At 56.5% G+C, this 25,236-nt stretch overlaps 10 protein-coding genes across 10 annotated transcripts; 5 read left to right on the forward strand and 5 right to left on the reverse strand.

The window, feature by feature from the left end:
* Positions 1–639: 639 nt before the first annotated feature.
* Positions 640–2,628, forward strand: pli1 (E3 SUMO-protein ligase pli1; the record flags this gene model as incomplete). Its single annotated transcript, XM_071066383.1, has 6 exons — positions 640–787; positions 915–1,340; positions 1,400–1,716; positions 1,791–1,890; positions 1,947–2,172; positions 2,226–2,628. The coding sequence occupies 6 exons, from the start codon at positions 640–642 to the stop codon at positions 2,626–2,628; spliced, it is 1,620 nt and encodes a 539-aa protein (XP_070922484.1).
* Positions 2,629–3,501: 873 nt separating this feature from the next.
* On the forward strand, positions 3,502–4,442 carry MFIFM68171_10965 (uncharacterized protein; the record flags this gene model as incomplete). The annotated part of the gene is made up of 4 exons (XM_071066384.1): positions 3,502–3,872; positions 3,964–4,081; positions 4,163–4,252; positions 4,311–4,442. 4 exons carry the CDS (start codon positions 3,502–3,504, stop codon positions 4,440–4,442), a joined length of 711 nt encoding a protein of 236 aa, XP_070922485.1.
* Positions 4,443–5,354: 912 nt separating this feature from the next.
* MFIFM68171_10966 (uncharacterized protein) lies at positions 5,355–6,702 on the reverse strand (the record flags this gene model as incomplete). The annotated part of the gene is made up of 7 exons (XM_071066385.1): positions 5,355–5,495; positions 5,548–5,692; positions 5,746–6,208; positions 6,268–6,355; positions 6,421–6,531; positions 6,592–6,623; positions 6,690–6,702. The coding sequence occupies 7 exons, from the start codon at positions 6,700–6,702 to the stop codon at positions 5,355–5,357; spliced, it is 993 nt and encodes a 330-aa protein (XP_070922486.1).
* A 976-nt stretch (positions 6,703–7,678) lies between these two features.
* On the reverse strand, positions 7,679–8,380 carry MFIFM68171_10967 (uncharacterized protein; the record flags this gene model as incomplete). The annotated part of the gene is made up of 5 exons (XM_071066386.1): positions 7,679–7,853; positions 7,912–8,036; positions 8,106–8,129; positions 8,188–8,276; positions 8,341–8,380. The coding sequence occupies 5 exons, from the start codon at positions 8,378–8,380 to the stop codon at positions 7,679–7,681; spliced, it is 453 nt and encodes a 150-aa protein (XP_070922487.1).
* Positions 8,381–9,054: 674 nt separating this feature from the next.
* Positions 9,055–9,471, forward strand: MFIFM68171_10968 (uncharacterized protein; the record flags this gene model as incomplete). Its single annotated transcript, XM_071066387.1, has 1 exon — positions 9,055–9,471. The coding sequence occupies one exon, from the start codon at positions 9,055–9,057 to the stop codon at positions 9,469–9,471; it is 417 nt and encodes a 138-aa protein (XP_070922488.1).
* Positions 9,472–10,047: 576 nt separating this feature from the next.
* ERG3_2 (c-5 sterol desaturase) lies at positions 10,048–11,148 on the reverse strand (the record flags this gene model as incomplete). The annotated part of the gene is made up of 3 exons (XM_071066388.1): positions 10,048–10,614; positions 10,674–10,830; positions 10,901–11,148. The coding sequence occupies 3 exons, from the start codon at positions 11,146–11,148 to the stop codon at positions 10,048–10,050; spliced, it is 972 nt and encodes a 323-aa protein (XP_070922489.1).
* A 3,737-nt stretch (positions 11,149–14,885) lies between these two features.
* On the forward strand, positions 14,886–16,989 carry TUP1 (proteinral transcription repressor; the record flags this gene model as incomplete). Its single annotated transcript, XM_071066389.1, has 5 exons — positions 14,886–15,021; positions 15,129–15,210; positions 15,267–16,158; positions 16,208–16,678; positions 16,741–16,989. 5 exons carry the CDS (start codon positions 14,886–14,888, stop codon positions 16,987–16,989), a joined length of 1,830 nt encoding a protein of 609 aa, XP_070922490.1.
* Positions 16,990–17,974: 985 nt separating this feature from the next.
* MFIFM68171_10971 (uncharacterized protein) lies at positions 17,975–19,080 on the reverse strand (the record flags this gene model as incomplete). Its single annotated transcript, XM_071066390.1, has 2 exons — positions 17,975–18,653; positions 18,725–19,080. The coding sequence occupies 2 exons, from the start codon at positions 19,078–19,080 to the stop codon at positions 17,975–17,977; spliced, it is 1,035 nt and encodes a 344-aa protein (XP_070922491.1).
* A 1,200-nt stretch (positions 19,081–20,280) lies between these two features.
* Positions 20,281–22,460, reverse strand: MFIFM68171_10972 (uncharacterized protein; the record flags this gene model as incomplete). The annotated part of the gene is made up of 2 exons (XM_071066391.1): positions 20,281–21,644; positions 21,695–22,460. 2 exons carry the CDS (start codon positions 22,458–22,460, stop codon positions 20,281–20,283), a joined length of 2,130 nt encoding a protein of 709 aa, XP_070922492.1.
* A 1,666-nt stretch (positions 22,461–24,126) lies between these two features.
* SLC1 (1-acylglycerol-3-phosphate O-acyltransferase) lies at positions 24,127–25,100 on the forward strand (the record flags this gene model as incomplete). Its single annotated transcript, XM_071066392.1, has 2 exons — positions 24,127–24,847; positions 24,904–25,100. 2 exons carry the CDS (start codon positions 24,127–24,129, stop codon positions 25,098–25,100), a joined length of 918 nt encoding a protein of 305 aa, XP_070922493.1.
* Positions 25,101–25,236: the final 136 nt, after the last annotated feature.

Here is a 25,236-nt window from a genome sequence, read left to right on the forward strand (position 1 = left end):
CGGATATAAGCATTTTGATGAACTGCGGTTGAATTTTTCGCTACTGCTCACCCCGATAACTTACCAGGACCCCGGCACTGGTCAGCCAGTGGCTGGGCGTGTATCAGTACTTAAAGGAGGGGCCCCGGGGCGTATCTTTGCGAACGGTTTGCGGCGAACACCCACGCAATCCATTCGCCAATCTACCCAGACCCTGCATCAAAACCCTGTATCAGCTACTTACTCCACATCTCAAATTGACGAGCTGTGGACGGGCTCATGTCGTAGTCGCAAGGCACCAGTGGACTCGATCCCGGCAAGGCGTTTCTGCCGCGGATTTCCGCCTTTTTGTGACGACGACAGCCCTGGACTTCCTCTCAGCGGAGGTGTCGGGGAAGAGATCGCGGCTTCTAGCAGAGGATAGAGAAGGTCACATTCACCAGCGATAAACGTCTTATATCGAGTTGGCAGCGCTAAATGGCAGCGCCGCGTCACTGGGCTCTAAACGGCAGCGTGCGCCAGTGAAATCTACAGCAACGAGGAACCGCTGCGACTCGAGGCCCGAGGCTTCATCGGGCTGCATCCCAAGGGTCCTGCTGCGTCGCCCTTTCCTCACTGCGACTCTTGGATAGGCCTGTGGCCACATTTTATTGGGGGGAGATGGAGGATAAAACGGCCGAGGTTCAAAGCCTCATCCGAACCATTCAGATTCCTGCCATCTCCAAGGCAGCGCTCCAGTCCATCTGCGCCGTGAATGGAATCCCTAAGACCGGCAACAAAAGCGATCTCCAAAGGCGCATCATCAACCGTAAGCAAGACTTTCGTTCATACGTCGTCCTTTGTGTTTTCTTCCCTTCTTCTTGCAACGCCAACTTCGCCGCCGCCCCTCTCGAGCGACTTCCGCGCAGGCATCATGGCTCACATTCACCCGACAGATATCAACAATTGCGCCTCCGAGAGAGACTGGGGCGGGCTGAACGAGGTCCGCAAGAGCATACAGTCTCAGACGTCGATTTTCGTTGCCGCGCCCCTTGTCTCGCAGTCGCAGCCGCAACCGCAGCCGCAACCACACTCACAACCACAGCCGCGTGCTGGACCGTTGCCGAAACCCGGCTTCTACTCGGCAGCGCGCCCGCAGACACCCCCGAACTATGCCATGCCACCCTACAATTCCGCAGGCTACGCCGCGCCTAATGGGCTGCGATCGCACAACCAGCCGTCGCTCCCTTATCCAGGCGCGTCCAATGGCACGACCTCTCGGCTGCGGCCTAGTGCTCCGCTACTGCCGCCAGGCATCTACTTCAAGCCGAGCCCTTTCTACGAATTGCAATACCAGGTTGGAGACATCAAGACCCTCGAGGGTGCGTCTGGTGTCACGTTTGTTTCCTCCGCTCTGCTAATCGATCTGCTTGCTAACTAGGACCAGTGATGGCCGCGCACCGCAACGCGGAGCGCATCACCATCAGGGCACAGGATCATGCCGCGCTCCAGCAGCCCTTAACAGACCCCAGCTTCAGAGTGATGGTGTTCTGTGCTGCCGGTAACACGGGGTTCCAGGATATTGCTTTCCCTTACCAATGCGAACTAAAGGTGAACGGCGGGGACATCAAGGCAAATTTGCGAGGGGTGAAGAACAAACCCGGGTCTACTAGGCCGGTTGACATCACCGACTTGCTGCGCCTGAAGCCCGCCGGCTACGCCAACACGGTCGAATTTACCTACGCTCTGACTCAGAAGGTAGGCGCACCGTCTCTCCACGTCAGTATGAATTGGCGAGGCTACTCAAGCATCTCCGCTAACCGGGCCGGCAGAAGTTTTATTTGAGCGTGGTCGTTTGCAAGACCTTCCCAGTCGAGGACTTGGTCACCAGGATCCAGAAGAAGATTCGCAAAGAGTTTGTCGTCGCCGAGAGTCAGAACTCCCTTGTCCTATCTTATCCTCGCGATCCGCGCTTACATGGTCTCCAGTCACGAAAAAGGCCAATGATCCGGATGTGGTTGCCACATCACAAAACCTGAGTCTCAAATGTCCAATTACATATATGAGACTGAGGGTCCCATGTCGGGCCCTTAGCTGTAACCACATCCAGTGCTTCGATGCGACGTCATACCTGCAACTGCAGGAGCAGGGGCCGCAGTGGATATGTCCCATCTGCAACAAGCCTGCGCCGTTTGACCAGCTGGCCATCGACGAGTAAGTTGTGCCCCCTTTGGTCATGTAAACCCGCCGCTAACCGGGGATTCCAGGTACGCACGTGAAATACTAGCCAAGACCTCAGACTCCGTTGAGCAGGTCACAATCGAGACGGACGGCAAGTGGACCGTGCCGGGCGCAAAGAGAGACGAGACGCCCAAGAGGCAGGAAGCAAGCTACGTCGATGACGATGATGTGATTGTCTCGTCGGAAGTCACCAAGATGACCAGCAGGAACACGGAAACACCCAGCCTAGTTTCGGCTTCCGCTTCCACACCGTACCTCGGTACGCCGGCAAGCGCCGTGTCTGCAGACATCTCTACAGGTCCCAGGTCGTCGAGCAAGCGTCCAGCGCCCGAGGTGATCGACCTGACGTTGTCTGACGATGACGAGCCGCCTCGGCCGGTCAAGCGAGCAAACTATGGCAACAATGGTTATCCAGGTTCCTCATACTAGAAGTATGGGACTCCATCCAAGAAAGGCCGGCGATGAGAGTGCAATCTCACTACGAAATACCGGCGGGGGAGGGGGGCGGTGCGCCGTTTGTACCGATGTATTTCCCCATAATTTTGCATTTACGGGCAGGCGAACTCGGCATGAAATAGGCGTTTTGGCGGGGAAATACGGTGGGCGGCCTGTAAGGGACGGCGGGCGTGAGCAGGGAGTTATTTCGGGTTGGGCAACGGGGAACGGCGGCTGTCCACCCTGGCGTCATCGCCACGGGCAGCGTTAGATACCATGGCATATGGGAGCTCTATCCGTCTGATAATACCTTTCGGCTAGGAAAGCTGCAATCGCAATGGTTTAATACCAAGACGCATGCGAGAAGTGTTGAGTGTGGTTTCGTTATCCCTGATTAATACTGTTTATATGCATATTGTATTCTTGCATATTGAGCTTCCATTAATGCAGCTCCATCCACGGGTCTTGGCTGCAACCGTGCTCTCAGAGAGATACATCTTCTACGTGTAGGACATTAAACGCTCTGCACTCGACACACTGGGCGCCAACCCGACTTCTCGCAAACGACCGCGGCCATAGATGAATCCTACCGTCTTATAACACCGGAATCTCGCCCTTCCAATTTGCAAACACGCACCAGCCAATGCCCGATCAGTCCTTGCAACAACTACACCACCACCACCGCCACCACCCCTCCTCATCCTCGCGCTTCGACCTCGCGCCGCTACTTGCGCCGCCGCGGCCCCAAGAACAACAACCCTCCCGCTAACAAAGCGGACGAGCACAAACCATACATACCCCCCCCCCCCCCCCAATAATCGTAATACCGTCCGTTTCAAAGAGGAACGCAAACGAGGAAGCGCAAAAATGTCCAACTTCGACCCCGTCATGCCGCCCTACAACGCCTCGGACCCCACCGCCCGCTTCCTGTCCTCGTCGTGCCTCGACTTCCTCATGATCGAGATTGTCCCCATGGCGTACCGGGTCGCGAACGAGCTGGAGGCGGACGCCAGGGAGAAGGAGGCCGAGGTCAGCGCCGCTGCTGGCGGGGTGGATGGTGGGGTGGGCGGTGCTGCTGCTGTGGCCGGTCTTGAGGGGAGGGGGGATGGGATCAATGGGGCGGGGGTGGCTGGGGGGAAGGCGGTGGTGCCGGTGATGGATGAGGAGGAGGAGAGGGAGGCGGTGTTTTGGCGGCTGGAGGGGATCGGATATCGGGTCGGGCAGGGGCTAGTGGAGAGGTATGTATACATACCCTAGCCCTCGCTCGCTCCTGGTTTGGCGGGCCTGGCAAGAGGAAGTTCGGGTTGCTGACGAGGCTGGGCGGTGCAGGTTCTCGCGCGACCGGCCGCGCTTCAACGACACCCTCGACGTGATTAAGTTTCTCTGCAAGGATCTCTGGACGCTGGTATTTCGGAAACAAGTGGACAATCTTAAGACGAACCACAGGGTATTCCTCCCCCCCACACCCTAACTCACGTTCGTCCGCACCCACCAGTATGCTAACCACCTACCACGAAAAAAACTAAAGGGGGTCTACGTCCTAACAGACAACGCCTTCCGCCCCTTCGCCCGCATGAGCGCCGAAATGGGCAGCCAGGCAGTCCTCCGCGCCCAGCCGGTAGCTATCCCCACCACATCTTGTACAAAGGCCTTCACTAACCATGACTGGAAAAAAGTTCCTCTGGTTCCCCTGCGGCATCGTCCGCGGCGCGCTGGCAGCCATGGGCATCACGGCGACAGTACAAGCCGAGACGAGCGAACTCCCCAGCGCAGTCTTTCAGATCAAGACAATCACGGCCAAGACATGAGCTAGGCAACCGCTGGCAGATATTCCTTCTCTATCACATTTCTTTTTTCCTTTCTTCTTCGTTTTGTCCCCGGTTGGGGACTTGAAACACCAAAGAGATGGATCAGCAAGGAGAGTCTCTACCTACCTTGGGTGTCGGCAGCAGCAGCATCAGCACCAGCACCAGCACCAGCAGGACTCAGGATCAACCTAGGCCAGGAACAGACATTTAGATCGGCCCAGAGGGGGTAAACTTAGTACAGGGGCACAGCGTTGGGCGGCGTTCGTTGTTTTGTTTGGTTCAAAGGACGGGCGGCAGGACTCTAATACTTCTTTCTTGTTCCTTGCAGCGATGCATCTTATCTTGTCTATACCCAGCAGCATCCCAAAGCGGTAACTTTACCTAGGTTTTGCTATAGCATGCAGCCAGCCAGTTTTCTGTCCCACCCAAGCAAAGTCAAAAGTTCCCACCGTCGATCCCGCATCCTGACGCCTCCTTTCCTCCGCAAACCCCCCACCGTCATACTTTACAGGTCGCTTCCGCCGGCGGGATTTTCCCATCTTCAGATAATTTCAGTGACCGAGAGGTGGCAAAAATGCCGAGTATGGGTTGAATAGGAACATAGCTATGTCCGGTCTGTGGCGTATCGGAAGAAATCAATGTCGGCATCATCAGGGCACTGCATTTGTCGATCGTCCCCTTAAAACAGCAGCATCACGCGCCCTCTTTTACAGCCTATTGAGAAAAACAACCAATCAGCCTCCTAGCCCTTGAGGAAAATAAAAGGATATTTCTATTTTGCTCTATCGGCCATCATAACCCGGGCTATCTGGGAAAGCCACAAAGGTATCCTGTATGCTGCTTCGCGAAACATGGGCTTGCCTACGAAGCGGGGGAGAAAAGGGATTTACTTTGTTTTCCTTCGGGGGATATTCACTTTTGGGGAGGGTTGTGGGCGAAGGCGACGCCCTTCTCAATGTTGCCCTTCAAGCCCTTAATCGCGGCCTCGAGCAGAGTCTTCTCCTTGTCGCTGATGTCGGCCAGGATGTTGATGGCCTTCTCGGCGCCGTTGGGCTAGAGGTACTGTCAGCGTTACCGCCAGGGGACAGCTCAGTGGTAAACTTACGCCAAGCTCGATGGGCACAGAGAAGAAGTCAACGCCGGTCTTCTCCTGGATCTCCTTGCCGCCTGGAATGCCGGGGAGGTAGACATAACTGGGCTCGACGAGGCCCTTGGCGCCCTTGACAGCTTTGAGGAGCTTCTCGGCGAATCTAAGCACGAGTTAGAGGTGCCAGAGGAGGATCCCGTGCAGTATGCAACTTACCGGTAACCGGCATACGCCATGGAGAGGGTGGCAGAGCCGAGACCATCCTTGGCCTTGACGACCTCGTCTCCGCCGAACTGGACGCGGTTGACAAGCGCGGCGTACTTGTCATCGGGGATCGTGACAGCAGGGCTAACCTTGCTAAAGAGCGGGACGATAGTCTCGCCAGAGTGGCCGCCAATGACGGGGACGGTCAGCTCGTGAGGGTTGGCTTTGCCGGTGACCTCGGCGACGAAGGTCTCAGCACGGACGATGTCGAGGGTGGTGACACCGAAGAGGCGCTGGGGGTCGAAGACGCCCTTTGCCTTGAGGACCTCGGCCGAGATGGGGACCGTCGAGTTGACGGGGTTGGAGATGACGAGAATGAAAGCCTTAGGCGCAACCTCGGCGGCAACCTCGATTAAACCCTTGACGATGCCGGCGTTGATGTTGAAGAGGTCATCACGAGTCATGCCAGGCTTGCCTGTGAACAGCAGTTGTCAGCACCGCATCCCAAAACATCGTCACGGAACCGATACGTACGAGGGATGCCAGCAGGGATGATGATGATGTCGGCATCCTTAAAGGCCGTCTTGGCGCCATCGTTAGCCGGTAGGTAGCCGGTGGTTTTCTGTTGCGGTCAAAGTCAGCCAATTCCCTTTCCACTCGTTCATTGCTCCTAGCTCTGCCACTTACAGCGTTGGAGGAGATGTGCGACAGATCGGCCGCAACACCGGGGGTGTTGACGACATCATACAGGGCGAGCTCGTCAACAAGCGGGGAGAGCTTCAGCAGCAGGGACAGAGGCTGCGGGGCATTGAGTTAACATGATGGCTGTTTCCCAATGATAGTACGAGGTGAACAAACCTGTCCGATACCGCCAGAGGCGCCAGCAACGACTGTAGACAATGTCAACCTTCTCTTTGCCTAAATCGCGCAACAAGATAGTAAATCGCATCCCTTACCAGCTTTGACCATCTTGACTCTTCTGTTCGAACTCGAAAGCGGGGTGTCGGTGGAGGGGTGACGCTATTGCCAAGGCAGCTCAAAGTCAGCCCCCTGAATCCAATGGAATGGGCAATTGGGTGTGAAAGGCACAAAAAGGGACAAAAAACTCTTACTTTGAAGACGCAATGATAGGAATTACACGATGGTTTGTTGGACTAAGGAAGATGGTGCCATAAAATAGGCCATGAACAGAGAGGCGCTTGGCAGCTTAAGTAGATTTGGCGGGGTCGTGGGGCACGCAGCCTCTGTCGTCAGGGCCGCGAGAGCTGCACCAGCTCCCGTCTGCCCCGCGTTGCTCCCACCTCGGAGGACGCGGAGTGGCCCGGCTCAATTCGCTTTGTTACCTAACAGGCTGCATGAAAAGCGAAATCGGCGCTTTGTGGACAACCGAGTTTCACTGCCTTATTCAGACTCTTATTCTCGCCAGACACCCAGCCCGATTCACAGTAATCATTACGTCCGCTTTACTTTGCCTTACCACGGGAGGCGGCTATTGTCCCCGAACATGTGGATTCCGAGGCCCGGCTGTCGGATCTGGGGAATCGGGGAAGACCGGGATATGGTTCATGCCTCAGCTTGAGGCTTGCGCAGTGCCACTCTTGTGGATTCGAGGGATTCGACAACATTCCGGCATCCATTTCCGGTCATCTAGATGTCGCCACACAAGTAGGTTCAACACCCGGACTGCTAGCTTGGCACGCGGACGGTTGTGTACCGCGGTAACCATGTGTATTGTGCCGCAACACCATTCCTGGTTGCAAAAGCCCCGCTTGAGTATTTGATTCTTCGGATATCAAACGCCGTGGCCATTCCCGAATGCAAGATTGGCAATCCGTCCTGTCCTATTGCCCCGCATTCCGCCGTATGTCATGCACCTCTCAGCGAGGGATGCGGACTCCAATACAGAGATACATTTTCCGATTCCCCTAGCGCCTTTTGCCATCGCCTACTCCTTGGCTGCGGCAGCCTTCTTGGCGGCCGTGCCTCTCAGCTTCTTCTCGGGCTCGGGCTTGACGGGCCTCTGGGACCGACGGATGGCACTGGCGCGAGCGACGGCGGCCTGCCGGAGGTCAGGGCGGTAGCTGTTCCTGGCGACCTGGTTGGCAACACCCTTGTAGGTCCTATCAAGAAAGAACGTCAGCACTTCTCCGTGCTTTCGGCGGGCCAGCTTGCACTGACTTGCGGGTCGTCTTGTTGCCGCCGTAGGTGACGGTGTGCAGGCCAGCAGCGGGCTTGTTCGCCGCAGCAGGCTTCTTGCTGATCACCTGAACGCCACCCTTCTCGTTGGGAACAATGCCGAGAGCCTAACCCGTCGTATTAGACCGCAATTCTTTCGCAAACGTCGACCGAGGTCGTGCTGTGAATCATCGTACCTTGTCATTGACGAAGCCCGCGAACTAGTTCTTGTGTTAGCCAGCCGCAACGTCCTTCGATTCCGAGCTTCCCATATCGTACCTTGCGCGAGTGCAGGTTCGTCAGGTTAAGGGGATCCCGGGAGAACTGGGCAACACCCTTCCTCTTAACGAGGTAAGAGTTGTAGGGGCCTGGACAACAAACTGCGTTAGAAAACCATGCATATCCTCCCAAAATACGAGCAAAAACACTTACGGGAGATCTCCCAGATAAGGTCGGCGGAAACGTTCGACATTTTGAGGGCGCGGACGTTGAACTAGCAAGGCGTAAGAATCAAGTCGTCTGCAAGTTTCGTGATCTCGAATTTCAGACCTAACACCTGGATTTTTGCCGCTGCGAATGTGTGCTCGCTTAACTTGCCGATTCTGGGCTAGCGCTGCTAGCTTATCGATCTGACAGAACTTATCCAAAAGCTCAGTCCAGTTAGTAGCCACTTAGTAGAAAATGGCCCGTGCACAGCCTTGCATTACATACGCCCCGTCAGTCGGCTAACGCCAAGCCACTCAAGTCGACCACATCTCGGCCAGTGTTTGCTTCATGCCGACGGTCCCTTGATCATTATCGCCTCTCGGATGACTTCCCATCACCATATGGGGCACCTCATCCAGCGCCCAACAGAAATGCGCATTTAGACTGCATCGCGCGCCCTTAACTTCTACCTTCCTTTCGTTCATCTCTCCTTAATTCCATTGTCTACGGTCCAATCTCTTTCCGCCATATCCCTGCTGCGGCATCGTTCTAACTTCCCGAGGCCTCCGCCACACACGTACATACCGCGCGAGACTCTCAATCAACCGCCGACTGCTCAACCAACGCCGCGGGACAAACTCATCTTCACGAACCGAACCGAACCGAACTAAATCACACGTCAACGAGCCCCTCAGAAAAGAAACGAACCCGGAGAAAAAGATGCCGTCTTACCTCCTCTACTCCCTCACCCTCCTCACCTTCGCCCTCTCCACAACCCTCTACCTCACCCGCCGCCACTGGCTGCCCGCCTTGCAATCCGTGCGCATACCCGGGGGCGGCTACCTCTACTCGCGGCTGAGCAGCAACCCCGGCGGCGGGGGCGGGGGCGGGTCCTTCGAGAGCGACATTGAGGCCGGGCTGTCGTCGACCACGTTCGACCTGTCGGGGAACGTTGCGGACGGGGACTCGCGGGCGGGGCTGGACGACGCGGCCAAGCGCGAGATTGTCAAGATCATGAAGAAGAGGCGGCTGCTGTTTGACGAGGCGCGGCGGGTGTACATGGAGCAGCGGTTCCGGGAGAACGGCATCGGGCCGGACGGGCGGCCGAGGGATCCCAAGTTTGTTAGTTTCTCGTGAGGGGTGGGGCGGGGAAGTGGGGTTGGCTTCTCTTTCTCTTTGGTTTTCGATATCTTGTGGAAAAGGGAGGAGCGGTTTTGCTTTTCGGGGCTCTTTTTATTTATTCCTTCCGTTCCCCCTTTTTTTTTCGTTTCCTTTTGATTTGAAGAGGGAAGCGTTGAGCTGGGTTTGTTTGGTGCTTGTGACCACCAGCCGGCTGTACTGTCGTTAGTATTTCCTTCTTGAGATATCATCGCCTCTCCTATGTTTATCCAAGCGGTATTGCCGGGCGTTAATGGGATTCATTTGCGGGGGGGTCAGGGCGGCGGGCTATATTTGAGCGAATGGCCTGGGTCAGGAACTTGGGTGCGAGGTTGGGTGGGCGGACCATCAATGTCCGGCAGGGACGAATGCCCTCTTCCCGAGGACTTGTAGTCGTCTCTGGGGTGGCACTGAATCGAATATTACACTATTTTCATCTCGTCGAAATATGCACACTACCAGTTGAACGCCATCGCCTTCCAGACTGTTCCCATGATTACATGTCCCGAAAAGGAAGATCATGTGAAAACTTCCAATAGTACCATCATCCCCTCCTCACCGAGACTTCTTACTCTCGGGCCCATACACCCGATCATCCCCACCCTCCACCTCCTCAACAATCTTCTCCATCTCACTCACCTCCTTCTCCCAATGCTTTCTACTCATCTTGACCTCCTTCCTAAACATATCCTCTTCGGGCGCGCGATAAGTCCCGCCCAAACGGTCCCACAGCGTCGTATACTGACCATAATTGTAGTTGAACGCCAGATGATGCAGGCTATGGCAGGCGGCGCCGTTAATAATCGGATTGTTGGCGACGTATTCGCCGTCGTGGATCATGATGGTCCAGAAGTTGATAAACACGAACAGCGCCACGTAGGCCAGCTTTTGCAGCGGGAAGATGAAAGGGAAGACGTGGTACGGCAGGCTCTGCGCGAACCCGTCCAGGGGGTGGAAGGCGTGGCTGGCGAAGGGGGTCGGCACGATCCACTTGTGGTGAGGCTTGTGCAGCGTCTTGTAGACGGGCGGGTGGTGCAGCCACCGGTGGATCCAGTAGATGAGCAGGTCGGTGAAGACGAGAAAAAGCGGGAACTGCGCCCACTCGTACCACGTCCCGGGCCCCTGGGACGAGGTGTCGTAGAGGAGGCTGTGGCCACGCACTTCGAGGAGAGGACGGGCACTGTGAGGACGGCCATGACTGGGAGCGCGGCGTTGGCTTGCTTTATCTCGAGCCAGACCTGGTTTTTAAGGAACTTGGGGTGCTCGAGTGTTTTCTTATCGAAGACGAAGATGTATGAGAGGGTAGCAAAGACGAAGTAAGTGAGGAGGCCGAAGAGCCTGAAGCCGCGCGGGTGTGTCCCGTCAGTATGTCACGACAGAGGAGTGTGGTTAGGGAGAAGTTGCGAACCATAAAATCAGAAACAGCGAGAACCCCTGACGGTAGATGTTGTCTCTAGTCCATGCGCTCATGTGGGCGGCCTGGGACGGCTGGGTTGAGAGAAAGGCTGTGGCGGGCTTGTATTCCCATGTCGAAGTGATAGTGGCATTGGCAGGAATCTCTGCCGGGTAGTCGTAAGGAGCCGGGCGAGCTGGTAGCGCCCAGGCGTACACATAGTCGAACAGATAAGTGTCGGAGAGTTCGAGAACGATATCCATCTCGGAAGAAGCCCACCCGACGGAAATAAGCGCTGGTCGAAGACGAAGAGGTAATGGCTCAGTGGGCTTTTTGCGATATCGGAATGGGTGAGACGAAGACGGCGAGGCGCAGGTTGACTCAGTGCTGTCTTTGTGTGAATACCCCTCCAACCCACACAGTCTTGAACGACAACATTTCCGTAGCTAAGAACGAAGTGGACTGGGCTCCGTGTTCAAGAACTCTTCTTTAAGCCTACTTCCATGCCCTGCATCTGTCCATTCCCAGGAACCAAACTACTTGCGGGCAAGCTGCTTATTTATCAGCAAGAAGTTGTTCCCCTGCACAGCATCCCTCGTAGTTCAAGGTTCTGCAGCTACTCAGAACTCATCTCAAACCATCCTCCCCCACACCCGGGCCGCGCCAGATGGGATGAATACTCCATAGCCGCTATCGCAATGGCTGGGGTTAGCTGGTGGACTGATTCGCTTCTTCTGCTTGGTCGCGCAACATCGGGACAAAGTTGGACGACGATTACGATCAGGGCTCTGTGATTCGCTAGGCACATCCACTAGCTCCCGGAACTACAGAGATGCGACGCGACGAAATGGGACGAGATTTGCAGCTGGTCAGATGGTGTCCATCAAACAATTCCCCCCTCGGCCGAAAGTAAAAAAAGATTTTAACCAGATGACTAGGTGTGGACTTGTCATGGGAATTTAAGGGGCTTTCCAACCATAACTGAGCTGAAAATTAGACCTGGAATGGACTGGGCCGTGCTTTTCGTGGAGGAGGCACGGTTCACTTATCTGTGGTCGAACCCGAGGCGTTGGCTTCATGAAACGGGATGTTCCGGTCAGATAGCCCCGGTGGTCATTCCAAGCAAGTTGGTTCTCGGCCTGGCAGCCATTAGAGTAATGAGCCTGTTGTAGGCATGGTCCGTCTTGCTAGCGTCTCAAAACTCGCACCCATGCGGTTTGTCTCGCTAAAGAAAACAAAAGCTGTGAATGTCCTGACTCGAATAATGGAACCGACGCGAAAGATATTGGAATAGTAGGAAGAACGACGAGCGAGCGCGCCAAGCTACCGGGTGAGAGGTGGTGGGTACCGTAGCTTGCTCCCTTGGCCTTGTTGTTCCGACTTCATAAATGCTAAGATGAGGTGTGGGATGACCAGGGTTTATGGGCCCGGTGGAAGTTGTCGAAGGAGCCGACTGATTGGAAGCCTGATACTACATGTAAACCTAGATTAAAGTTAAGATGAGACTATCAGTTTCTTCAGCTAAGTTGGAACGACACACTCTCCTCCCTGGGCATCACTGTGTGGTCAGTTTGTTTCATTGGCCTAATCGGGTTTAGCGGGGGCAGTTACCTACGCGCCACGTCTCAGATAAGACGGCGACATCATTCTCATGTCCCACCGGCCAGATGGACTCAAAATTATCCTTCCGCCTCTATGAGTGATGACATCAGCTCGATTTATACGAGGGCCGTAAGCACCAGGGTCCCAGGCCAGATGGGTTGGACCCGCCTTGTTCCATAGGGCTGTGCCGGAATTCGGCGGGGCAAATGGGTTCGGATGGGTTCACGCTGTCTGGTTGATAATGAATCTGCTATTCAGATCTGTGTTTCTTTTTTTATTTCTCTGAGTTCCTATGATTGCTTTATATGGCTGCACTGGGCTGGCGCGCGGTTGGGCTCGGGATCGGAGATGCCTCGGGCCGCAGAGCCTGCCTCCCGATTCGGCTTTGCAATCACGCATTTTTAGTAAGTACCCGGAAAGCTTCCGGTGCAGTGCGCAACACACCCAACCCAGGAGCGCAGCCGGGAGATTAGGAAAATCTGAACTTTTGCCCCGTAATCCCCCGCCCAACCTCCGGGCCAGCTACTTATCATGTGAACCTATTACTGATAATCCTGCCTTTGCTGACCATGCAGCTAAATAATCCGGTCTGCTATCAGATGAGCCATTTCATGGACAAGGTCAATAGCGGTGAGCCTAGATAGGGTTGTGTCTCGGAACAGTATCCCGCTGCTCACAAACTGAGCAGCATTCCAACTTGAGACGTGTTGTACAGATGCTTATGCACAGGATGCATGTTGTGGTAATGACAAACCGTCAGCATGCAAGAGACAGCTTAACCACGCAGAGCTGGCCGAGCTGCCGCGACCACGACCATTCCCAACGGGCATGAGAAGCGCAGCTACTCGACGTCCAAGCCACACTGCGAGAGCATCTCTCGCGCGGATCGCCGCCTCCGGCACCTCCCTTGTTGGCATGACAGAAACCCAAGAGGTGACGACGCTACTGTACGCGCTACTGCACAGGAGGTCGGACGGGCTCAGACTGCAACTGTGCAGCCGCGTCAGACCTTCCACAGCGAAACCCACCGGCACGATTAGACGGTACCAGATGGACCCATTTATCGTGTGCCACCGCTCCCAGCTGGATAAGGGGAGGACTGCAGGTGAGCCCAAACGGGCAAGCCCTCCCCCACTTGATTGACCTTGCGCTGCCCACACCGGGGTGTATACCGCGGAGCCGTGATGCAAGCACCCGTCACAGGATGGATAGGGCGGGGCTGCGGGGTGGTTTGTCTCGGTTTGCCGAGGCCGCACAGCCGGTCCAGACACGGTGGCCACCCGGTCACGAACCGGATAATTGTGCGCGGTCAACAGCTCACGCCAATGATGATGATGGAAGTGAAGACCGGACCCTGAGGCTGGCGGGGTGTGGCGTTCGGTGAATGTGCGACAACGACGGTGTTACACGTCCGGGACGCGGAAAACTGCGAAGAGCACCCAATCGGGCTAGAACCGGCCGCAATTTAACGTGTTGGGGCGAAATACTGCTTTTTTTGCTTTTTTTTTTTTTTTCTTTTTTAGCGAATGGTTGCATATCCGTGCCGCCCGAGAGCCGAGTGGGTGAAGTGAGAAAAAAAGCAACGCCGGCAATTTCTGTCAAAAGTCCCGTTGCAGTTCGGATGGGTGGGTGGTTGGTCTCTCGGGAAACAAAACATGTGAGCAGTTTGGAACCACTCCACTGCTGCAGCTTGCAGGTGGGGTCTGCACACGCCCCTTGGGGCCCACTCCCCCCCCCCCCACCCCACTCCGCTCCTTTCCACTTTCCAGAACGGCTGCGCTAAGACAGCCTGGCGGCGCACTGACTTGGGCCCACAGAGGCCCGCTTTTCTTGCAGACGCCGCACTTGCACCCTGGTCCCTGCCTGCTGAGCTCCATAACTTGGTGTATGGCCCGCCGCATGTCGCCCAAGGTACCTTTTTTTTTTCCCCTTCAGAATGATTTGGCTCGCAGCACACTGCCTTGCGCTTCCCCAAGTCGATCTAGCCGCCCCCTCCACTCCGGGGCCCTTCGTTTCTGTTTCCTTCTCCTGATTACGCTCCGCTCCCTTTCCCAACCATCGCCATCCCAACCACCATCACCGTCAACGACCAAAAAATCAACAAGCGCGGACCGCATTCTAGTCTCGGCCGTCACACCGACGACGTGCACCCGATCCGCGCCAAGACTTTTTTTTTCTTTTTTTACTTGCCGTTTTGCTGCCCTTTCGCGCGCGCGGGGGACGCTTGCCATCCAGGGCGCCAGCTGTTGTTGATTGGGAAAATTTTCCTTCATCAGCTCCCGTTGCCGCCATCGCAACTCGGCGCAGTCCAATCACGGTCCCATCACCAACATTTGCCTCGCCTCGTGCTCGATCCAAAAAAGAGGGGGGAGAACATCCGAGCCTTTGACCGGACACGATGTCGATGTATCAGCACCGTGGGATGGGGGGTGTCCCCCCTGCCAACGGCGCCGCCCGTCTGAACGAGCTTCTCGATCAGATCCGTGCCGAGTTTGAGTCGCACGCTCGGCAGAGCGAGGGATACGAGCATCAAAGTAAGCCGCCCACTGTGTTCCCAGGGTTTTAATGGGACAAAGACGCCGGCCTGGTATCGCGTGGCTGCTAGGGATGCCGATAGGCACTAACGTGCTCCATTCAACAGTTCAGGCCCAGGTGCAGGAGATGCAAATGATCCGCGAGAAGGTCTATCAGATGGAGCAGACGCAGATTAGCCTCAAGCAAAAGTATGCCATCCAGCATCGCGCCGCTTTACTCAGCTGCAGGCTGACCTCAGAACTAGGTACGAGGAGGAGATCACCTTACTGCGCCGCCAGCTAGAGGCTCGCGGAGGCCCGCCAGGCCCCATGAACCCGCCTCCTCAGCACGTCGTCCCTCCGCAGCAGCCGCCGCAGATTGGAAACCCTGGGAACAACACCGTCATCGGGGCGATACTCTCGGGCCAGGTCGGCCAGGGCGGTCTGGCTCCTCCGCCCCACCCACCGCAGCAGGAGCAGCAGCCACCCCATATGCCCCCGGCGCCTCCCGGACTGCAGGGTCCTCCTCCTCCCCCGCCCCCGCCGTCTCAGCAGCCTCCATTCCAACAGCAATATCCGCAGGGACCGGCGCCCGGCGGTTTCCCCCCTCAGCCTCCCCCCAGTACGGCCTCTCCGGGACCCGGTAGCAAGCGACCTATTGGAAGGCCCCCAGCGGCTGGTCCGGCGACGCCCCAAATCAACACCCCGGTTCCGTACAACCCCGGTCAATCTCCCCAAGTGCCGACCCATCCTACTCCCGATCATGCTCGGATGGTACAGCACCCGCCGCCGCCGCCTCCCCAGAGCAACTCGTTGGGCGATCTGGACGTGGAACGCCTGCCAAACCACATCAAGAAAGTTAGGGACGACTGGTTCGCCATCTTCAACCAGCACGTTGCCCGGGTCCTGGACGTTGACCTTGTGCACACTCTGCAGCACGAGAGTGTTGTCTGCTGTGTCAGGTTCAGCCATGACGGCAAGTATGTCGCGACCGGGTGCAATAGATCGGCGCAAATCTACGATGTCGTCACGGGTGAGAAGATTTGCATCCTGCAGGATGAGAGCATCGATGTGAATGGCGATCTCTACATCCGAAGCGTCTGCTTTAGCCCGGATGGCCGATACCTTGCTACCGGTGCCGAAGACAAGCTGATCAGGGTTGGTTTCTCTTCACCGATGGTTCCCCACTGTATGCTAACTCGACCAGGTTTGGGACATCCAAGCAGGGAAGATCCGCAACACGTTCCATGGCCACGAGCAAGATATCTACTCGCTCGACTTTGCGCGTGACGGACGCACTATTGCCTCTGGTAGCGGGGACAGGACCGTCCGGCTCTGGGATATTGAGACGGGCAACAGCACCATGACATTGAGCATCGAGGATGGCGTCACGACGGTTGCCATCTCTCCCGACACCAAGTTTGTCGCTGCTGGGTCCCTCGACAAGAGCGTGAGGGTGTGGGACATCAAGACCGGTTTCCTCGTCGAAAGGCTCGAAGGCCCGGATGGGCACAAGGACAGTGTATACAGTGTTGCCTTCTCGCCCAACGCCCGCGAGCTCGTCAGCGGCAGCCTGGACAAGACGATCAAGATGTGGGAGCTGACGGCCAGCCGGCCGATGCCCCAGCAGCCACCGCTAAAAGGTGGGCGGTGCATCAAGACCTTTGAGGGCCACCGGGTATGTTTCTCCTATCCCACCCGTTATGGAAGTATGATTTTACTAAGACGAATTTGAAACAGGATTTCGTCCTCAGCGTAGCCCTCACCCCCGACGCCGAGTGGGTCCTGTCGGGCTCTAAGGACCGCGGCGTGCAGTTCTGGGATCCCCGCACAGGTCAAACGCAGCTCATGCTGCAGGGCCACAAGAACTCGGTCATCTCAGTCGCGCCGAGCCCCGTACCTACGCCAAATGGGGGCTACTTTGCTACGGGCTCCGGCGATACTCGTGCCAGGATCTGGTCGTATACGAGGTTGGATCGCCGGCCGTAGGTCGATTTGGCCCAACAATCTCTGAGGCAGCTGCTGGAGGAGAAGAAAAATGAGAAGCGGAATGCGAAGTTGGAGGATGCTCTCTTCCTTCCGGAACCAAGCGGTCCCCCACATCACGACTATCCTATTCCTAGTATCGAACGGCCCTTTTAGTCGGCCGCGGGTCGGATAGCGCAAAACCATTGGCATCCGCTAAACGTCAAAATCTGGATTGGCTTGTTCATACTTTTGAGCGTAAGTATTAATTCGAGGACTCCTGTGGTGTAGGATTGGGAAGGCCTTGTGAAGTGGCTGATGGATGGTTCGACAAGGGGGTTGGCTTGTTGAGGGTAATCAAGAGGCGGTGGGACGTGAGTCACGGTGCAGAGAGCTGCGATACGCGAGACCGAGGGATTTAGTGAGAAGTTCCTTGCTGTGTTGTTGCGTTGCGTTGTGTTGTGAGTTGTGGTTGTTGACATGTGGGCGGTTTGCCTTAAACAACCACCCCCATCTGGATGTCGTGGCGTCAGGAATGGGACTTATGGATGGATGGATGGATGGATGGAGGGATGGGTTGAATGGTTGGTTGAATGGTTGGTTGAAGAGTGGAATTGAGCCTTTCCTCTCGTTTCTACTGCTGTTGTATTGGTTTTTGGTCATTGGATTTCCCGTGGGCTGTTTTGTCTACCTGGATGTGTTGTGTAGCTTACGATAGCTGAGCTACCAGCTTTGCTCTGTTTTATGCTATTATTGGGTTATTACTCCACCACTCTTACTTCTAAGTCTGTTTTCGTCGAGGGGCTTCTGTTTGGGAAGCGGCATGGGTGAGGTTTGTGAGTGATTTTGACGACACGGCAAATAGATGAGGAGGGCTGTGGTATTACTCATCGTGGCAAGGACAATGATAGATTGTGTGGTATATGATACCTCTAACCCACAAGAGCTGCTGTGGTTCGGTGGAAACTCAAAAACCCAGGGATAACGACTCGGAGTCACCCCCACAGTTTTACAATAGTCCCCCGAAGATATCATCAAACTCGTCTCCCTTCTTCCGTTTCTTCTTCTTGGGCTTTTTGCCCTTGTCCTTGTCGAGAGAGCCAAAGATGTCGTCGAACTCGTCGCCGGTAGGAGCCTTCTTTTTCTTTGGCTTTCTCCCCCCCGCTAGTCCTGGAATGCCGCTTCCCGTTTCCGTCTCTGCCGTTGAGGTTGTCGGTTTGGGTAATGGTAGTTCGGACTCGGTTCCTGATCTTGGGTGGGGTGTTGCCGGTTCCCTACTGGCATTAGTAGCTTTGGCTAAGTCTGGTGCCGGAGATTGCGTCTGGCTCTGTGCTAGCACCGGTGCCGATATTGATCGAGCGGTTGCCGCTTGCTCGATCGACTGGAGAATGACGTCGTCCCTCGAAACGGCGACGCCCATGTCTGCATCCCCGTCTGGGTCTAGATCCCGATGCAGGACGGCGTTCTCGCTGGATGGACTGTCGGCCTTGCTGTGGAAGGGGATTGGGTTTAGCTGCCCGGCCCGAAGGCTTGTAGGAGCAGTAGTTGTTTGCGCCGGTGTTTTTGCCGCGGCGCCCCTAGGGGACGGAGTAAACGGTATAAGCGCCCCGTCGATCTGTGCCAGGACGCCTAGTAGCATCAGGCCGAGATGGGCAAACTGTCGGTCTGCGGAGAGCTGGGTGAATGCGCTGTCGGTGGATATTAGTATGGATGATGGAGTGTTTACACCGCAACGGAACAAACAGATGCAGCAGCTTACAGATATGCCCCGGGCCCTAACTTCCAGCGGAGATACTCTGCCCTCTTTCGAGCCTCCTTGTTCTCGTGCTCCGCATCACCGCCCGCCTCTCTTCGAGTCTTCATTTTCTTCTTTGCCTTAATCCTTGCTAGCCTTTCCGCTTCCTCCACGCCACTATCTAAGCAGAGCAGCATCTTGCGCGTGTGGCGGCGCAGCATGTCGGCTTGGGCCCACCATTTCGACAGGCGATGCTGATTCTTGTTGCGGTGGTGGAAGCGCTCGAGAATTTCGAGAGCGGGTGAGAGGGATGAGATAGCTGTGTTAAGAACTATCGGGTCGAGTGTTGGGTGCAGCTCTGCCTCTAGTGTTTCCGACATGATCGATAATCTTAGAGCATACAGATATACTACCGATCAAGGACCTAGGGGTGCAATAGATGTGGTCCAGAATATGACGCCCATATGCCAGGACTGGAGAAAAAAGGATATATGATGGCCAGCTATGAGATCCGGAAATGTGATGGAAGTGGGACTGATTAGCTGCGAACCCTAAGGTTGGGAGAATTGAGGTTGAGAGCGGTGTTCTTTGTAAGTGGTAAAGTGAATTTATTGGTGAGCTTCGGAAGAGCGAAAAGCTAAAAGACTGAACCGGCTGCCAGCGGGGTTAGGGTTGAGTACTGCTCATGAAGAAAAGGGGCAGTTGGCCGTAGCCCTTTAACTTTGAACCAGCTCTACGCGCATCTATTTTGAGAATCTACAACTTCCCAAGTATACAAATAATAACTCATCAGTACCACACTCTGGTAGATTCGCAGCAACGCTAACTAATTCTCACATTGATCATTTATGTTCTGCGGTGGCTAGAGCTAAAGTTATCTGACAAGAACAAAAGCCAGGCGAAAACGTCATCTTTCCGAGAGATCTAACCCGCGGGATTAGAGTCCTTGATTAATGGTGAACCCTTGCTTGTGTTCTGTTCACACCGGTTACTGCGAACACTCACTAGTAACCAGCCGACACGGAGCGCCTGCAAGGAGTCTATCATTAACCCAACCGGAGAGAAATCGGACAGGCCGCCTTCGAGCATGACCCGAAGAATCTTAAGCCATGAAGGCGGATCGGTCTGTTACCACTATACCAGAGAGATTTGTTTATCGGAAGCAGCAGGCGTGGATTGGCTCCCGAGAACAAACCGAAGGGCAGGCCGCCATTGGACTCCCTCCCCACATGTGTATTGATACTCAGGGACATGACAGGAGCCAAACTGCTATGTCTAAGTTATGGTCGGCTCCAGACACGGCGTACCAATGGCTAAGGGTTCCAGTATGCTTAACAGAGACATCACCAGCCTCGCAGAATCCCAGGGAAGTAATACCCTGCCCGCTTCACGAAAGATATACTGAACATCATAGTCTGTCTCACATACAGCACGCGCATAATCAACGCCAACACGATGCCGGTGCGTTTAGACCATCCATTTCCATTCCCAATCCCCCCCTCCGATAAAACTCCCTCCTGGCAGGCCATGATAAATAATAAATACCCTGTAATCCATAAACACAAACCCAATATCGACACTTAACAAACCCTCACCCCGCAAACTTCGACCCCCTTCGTCTCAACGTACGCCCGTCTCGAAAAGTACCTCGCCGTGACCTCTCGAACAAAATCCGCGTCCGCCTGACTCCAGACATCCAGGCCCATCTGCGCAAGCGCGTCACTATCGACCCTCACCCAGCCCCTACTATTCCCCGCATCCAACAACCTCGCCTCTTCACTGATGGTATTACTCCCATCCTCTTCACCCAGCACAGCCGCCGTACCGGGAGCAGCGGGCTCGACTCCGCCCTCCCCATCCACGTCCAACCCCAAATCCAACAAATCATCCTCATCCGCCGAGTCCACAATATCCGCTAGCACCGACAACACACCGGTAGTCAACCGATGGAAATACGCCACAACCGCCAGTTCGACCTTCGCCTGGCTCTCCTCACCGGGCCCCTCCCTTTCCCGCGCTCCCTCCTCCTCCTCCGCCCCATCACCACCACCGCCCTCCCCTCCCCTCCTAGAGACCCCGGCGGCAGGCGGACTAAGAGAAGCCAGCGAGTCAACCATCCCAGCCGCCCCCAAACTCGCTCTCCTTTGGCCCTGCGGCCCAGAAGCAGCCATAACAGGCGACAGCGGCGCCAACCCCGCCAGGAGCCCGGCGTCCTGGCTCTGTTCGTCGAGCTCGTCGCCGTGCCGCTTCTCGCCTGCTGAGGCCCACCACATGAAGCCGTTGTATGCGAGCGCCGCCCAGGTGGTGGGCTCGACGATGGTTTCCACATCGTCGGCGAGGACGCCGGGGCCAGCGATGGACGACAGGTTTCTTGCTGTGCGGTGGCCGTCCTGTGCGGCCGCCGAGGCTGCCGTGCCCGGTCTGGAGGAAGAGGAGAGTCGGATGGCGGGGGGGGTGGGGACCGAGGTAGAGGCGGCGTCGCTAGTCTCGGAGCGGAGGCTTCGCGTGTCGGATGGCGGTAGTGGGGGTTGCGCGGCGAGCCGGGCGAGACCGACGCTGAGGGAGCGGAACCGGCGGAGGTCACGCTGCGTGGCTTTGACTGGGACGCCCTTTGGACATTCGACGGTTGGCCAGACGCGCTGCTTGGCGTTGGCGGAGTAGACCGGCGGCATGGTGATGAGCATGTCCCAGAGGCCTTCCTTCATGGCGAGGATGCTGTCGGTCGTGCAGGCTACCCATCCCGCGCTGGCATCGTCGAGGTTGATGGGGTCGTCTTGGTCGTCATCCTGACTAGCACGTTTCAAAGCGGCTTGGTGCTCGAGAAGATAGGATATGTCGTGCACCCCGATGGTGAAGAGCGGCCGGAGGCGTTGAACGGGCGCCGAGGGGTCTATTACGTCACAGACGGACAGGGGGATGTTCGACAGGACCGAGATATCGTACACTGGGATAACGTTAGTCAGATGCGTAGACATTGGGAAAGGCGGCGCATACCGAAGTTGCAAATCTCGTGCACTGGCGCGTGGCAGGATATCAAGATGCGCTTGCGCAGCAAAGCGGCGCGGTGTATGGGAAAGATCAAAGGGCCGAATGTGTCGAGCAGCGACGTGAGACTCCAGGCCGGGTGAAACGGCGAGAGCCTATGCCCCGGCGGTATCAGAGCGGTGCCATCTGAGGCAGACCGGTTCCTAGCGTGGCCTTTTCCTAGACCGGCTCGGCTCGTCTTGAGACTGAAGACAGGCGAAGCAAGCGGGGTATCCTTCAATGGCTGGGGCACCGACGTCTCGCGCGCCCCGGCCATCTCCCAGTACTCTTCCAAGAGGTGTGTCTGTGTTCGATCCGCAGCCAACTTGGCAGCAATTTCCTTCAATCCCTCGGCGTGGCGCCATGCTCTCCCGAGCCGGCCGTAGCTGAGGGGCACCAGGACGCCGACGGCAATCATGCGCGCATGGCGCGTCTCCTCCTCGTCGGTGGGCGTGTTGACAAAGGCGCTGAGGCCGGCGTGGCTGCCATCATGTACAAAGTATATCAGGTCTTCAGGCACGGTGTGCAGGCCAGACGGCAGGCTCTTGTACTCGACAGTGCCTTCAAGCTCCAAGCCGGTTACGGCACGCTTCCAAACGATGGTGTAGCCGGCCTTAACATCGAAGTCGATCAGGAACAGCGCGGATATGGGCGGGAGATCAGGCAAGACTGCCGAGGAGGTTGGCTGCGGAAGCCGCACGGAAAGGGCCGGTTGGCCGCGACGGGATGCGGCCATGGCGGATCCGAGATGGTGACCTAGGGAGGACGGACGACAAGGAGCTATCGCGGCGCTGCAGCTGTCGCCATTGGCCCTCCGTTAGGTCAGCGGTGAGAATATGAATGGAATCACTGCTAGCGGCTCGTCGAGCACGCCGAGTGCTTCGATATGCGCGATTAGCGATGGGTGTGGAAAGCCGGCGCGGTCGAAGTTGGTCTCGGTTTCGGTGTGCCGTGGTGGATACCTTGGCTTGAGACGGGAGTTGGTGCTGGGACTGTGCGGTTCGATTCCCCAATTCCGGCATCCAACGTCGCCCTTCAGCCCCTGTCCGTAACGCTAGTGGGTGAACTACGGCTAAAATTCACAGCGCCTGCGCCGCCACAGCAGGCATGTATTTACACGTGATGGTCCGCTCTGCTTCATCTCTCTCGCTTCTTGAATCACAATCCCAGACCTGCCCGCGACCGAGATAACTAGCGTAGACCCAGCGTAACGGGAACGGACTTTGCAGGTAACTTGAGCATACTGTACGAAACGGGGGCCGCCTTGCTGTAAAAATTCCAGTGTGTAAGTACTGTGTACAGCCGGGACGGAATGGTTTCCAGCAACACGTCGAGAAATGACACTTGTTGTGTGTAGCAGGTCCCAGCTACTGCGTATGATGGCACTGAACTCCTATGCAAAGCGCAGTACCTGCATCATCATGTGCATTTCGGATCATGAACTCGTCAGGCAGCTCTCTGCCATGTCCCCGCGATGCCAAGCTTACGGAATGCTCCGTGCAGACAGCGTCATTGCCTGTCGGCCCAGCCCGCCCCACCGTCCCCCAAAAATTCTGGTTAGTCCCAACCATTTTCTCAACCTCGGAAGGAGATGCTGTGGGGTTGACACGCGGGCGCTGTCCCAAAACCTTCACCGCCTTGGCACCCCGATTTGCCCGGGAATACAGTGGGTCGGTGCCTGGGGGAGAAACTACATAGTACGGAGAAGGTCAGCTGGCAACATCACCGAGCAATAACTAACCGTCACGCTCACCTGGGTTGCTGAGGCCGTTAGTAGAGGGGCGTGATCGCATAGTTTCGCAACCCTCGAAGCTGTGGTTTGGCGCCTTCCTGCTAGCTACGCTACGCTATTATAGCTTGCAGCACTGAGCCAAACCTTCCATGTCTCGTTTGTTCTCCTCTTTCTCTCCCCCTTCTGGTTCCGACGGTGAAGTCACACGTCTACTCGCCCAGCCGTTGACTCCGAGGCCGCATCCTCAGAACATGCCATCTGCATCTCGCTCCGCGTAACGTTAACCCGACAGCACGGTATCGAGAGACGCAGCGCGCTGTCCTGTCGCCCGACACCAGCTCCCGCCGAGCCTCTCTACCTCCCGAGAGCCCCTCTCCACCGCTCGAGAGCCGGCTGCCCGAGTCAAGGACTGCTCGCAGGTCACCCTGAGAGGTTCTAGCGCCACCCCGAGTTCCACTCCCCCAGCGGGCAGTCAAGACCTAATCCCAAACCTTCTTTCTTCCGGAACTTTCTGCAGCCAGAGCCTGGACTCTCCGGGAGGCATACACAGTTTGCATTCTAGAGTCGGCGACCTCGTCCCTGCACCAACGCCGGGGCTTCTCTCTTTGCAACTCTGTACGCTCCCGTCGCCCGCCATCGACGCAAATCCCGACGCAAACTTCGGCACACAATGGTGGCCATCCTCGCATGCATTGGCTACGTGGCGGCCGTTTGGGTCGCCGCCATCCTCTTCTCCTACGTGCTCTCATCCGTGGGGGTACCTAAGGCAGACTTCGTGGCCCGGGCACTGGCCTACTTCTTGTCGATGATCGTTAGCTCGATCTTCGGCGTCGTCGCCTCGGTCTTTCTTCGCCTCGTCGGCTACGGCCAGCTTTCGCAATGGGCCGTAGCGCGCAGCTTCAAATATAACATGCTCGTGACAGCTGGCGTGACCTTCGACGTCGAGGACCCCAATGGCTACCTCGACAAGATTCGCCCCGCTGTCTTTATCGGACCCCACCAGACCGAGCTCGATGTGCTGATGCTGGGCTGCATATTCCCAAAGTACTGCAGCCAGACGGCCAAGGCCTCCCTGAAGTGGATTCCCTTTCTGGGTTGGTTCATGGCCCTGAGCGGCACAATCTTCCTCAACCGCTCTAACAGTAAGGACTCGCGCGAGAAGATGCGCGGCGCCGCCGACGAGATCCGCAACCGCCGCCAGAGCGTCTACATGTTCCCCGAAGGCACACGCAGCTACGCCAAGGAGCCGACGCTGCTGCCCTTCAAGAAGGGCGCCTTCCACCTCGCCGTGCAGGCGCAGGTCCCCATTGTGCCGGTCGTGGTCGCGAACTACAGCCATATTTACTACCCCAAGGGGTTTGTTTTCAAATCTGGAAGTATACCGTGCAAGGGTAAGCCATTTCCTCACTGTTCGCACTTTGCTATCAGTAGCTAACCGCGGCGGCAGTCCTTGACCCCATCTCCACAGAAGGTCTCACCGCCGCCGATGTCGACCAGTTGACGATAAAGACGCACGAATTGATGCTCAAGGAGATGATTGCCCTGACGGAGAGGGCACGGGGCAAGCCCCTTGCTGATGGGACGAACGGGGCGACAAACGGAGTTGGCATGGCCACCGGGGCCGAGGCGAGGGTTTCCGCCTGAGAAACGCGGGACCTCGTCTTACGTACGCCGCGACGAAAGTTACGGGAGAAGCTAACGAGCTGCTAAATCTTGTACCGGACGGGACGTCGTACCTTTTGGAATAGGATAAGGCGCCCCCTTTGCACTATTTCCTGAC

This window comes from Madurella fahalii, assembly GCF_045866475.1.
Source record: "Madurella fahalii IFM 68171 DNA, scaffold_6, whole genome shotgun sequence".
Lineage (NCBI taxonomy): Eukaryota > Fungi > Ascomycota > Sordariomycetes > Sordariales > Madurella > Madurella fahalii.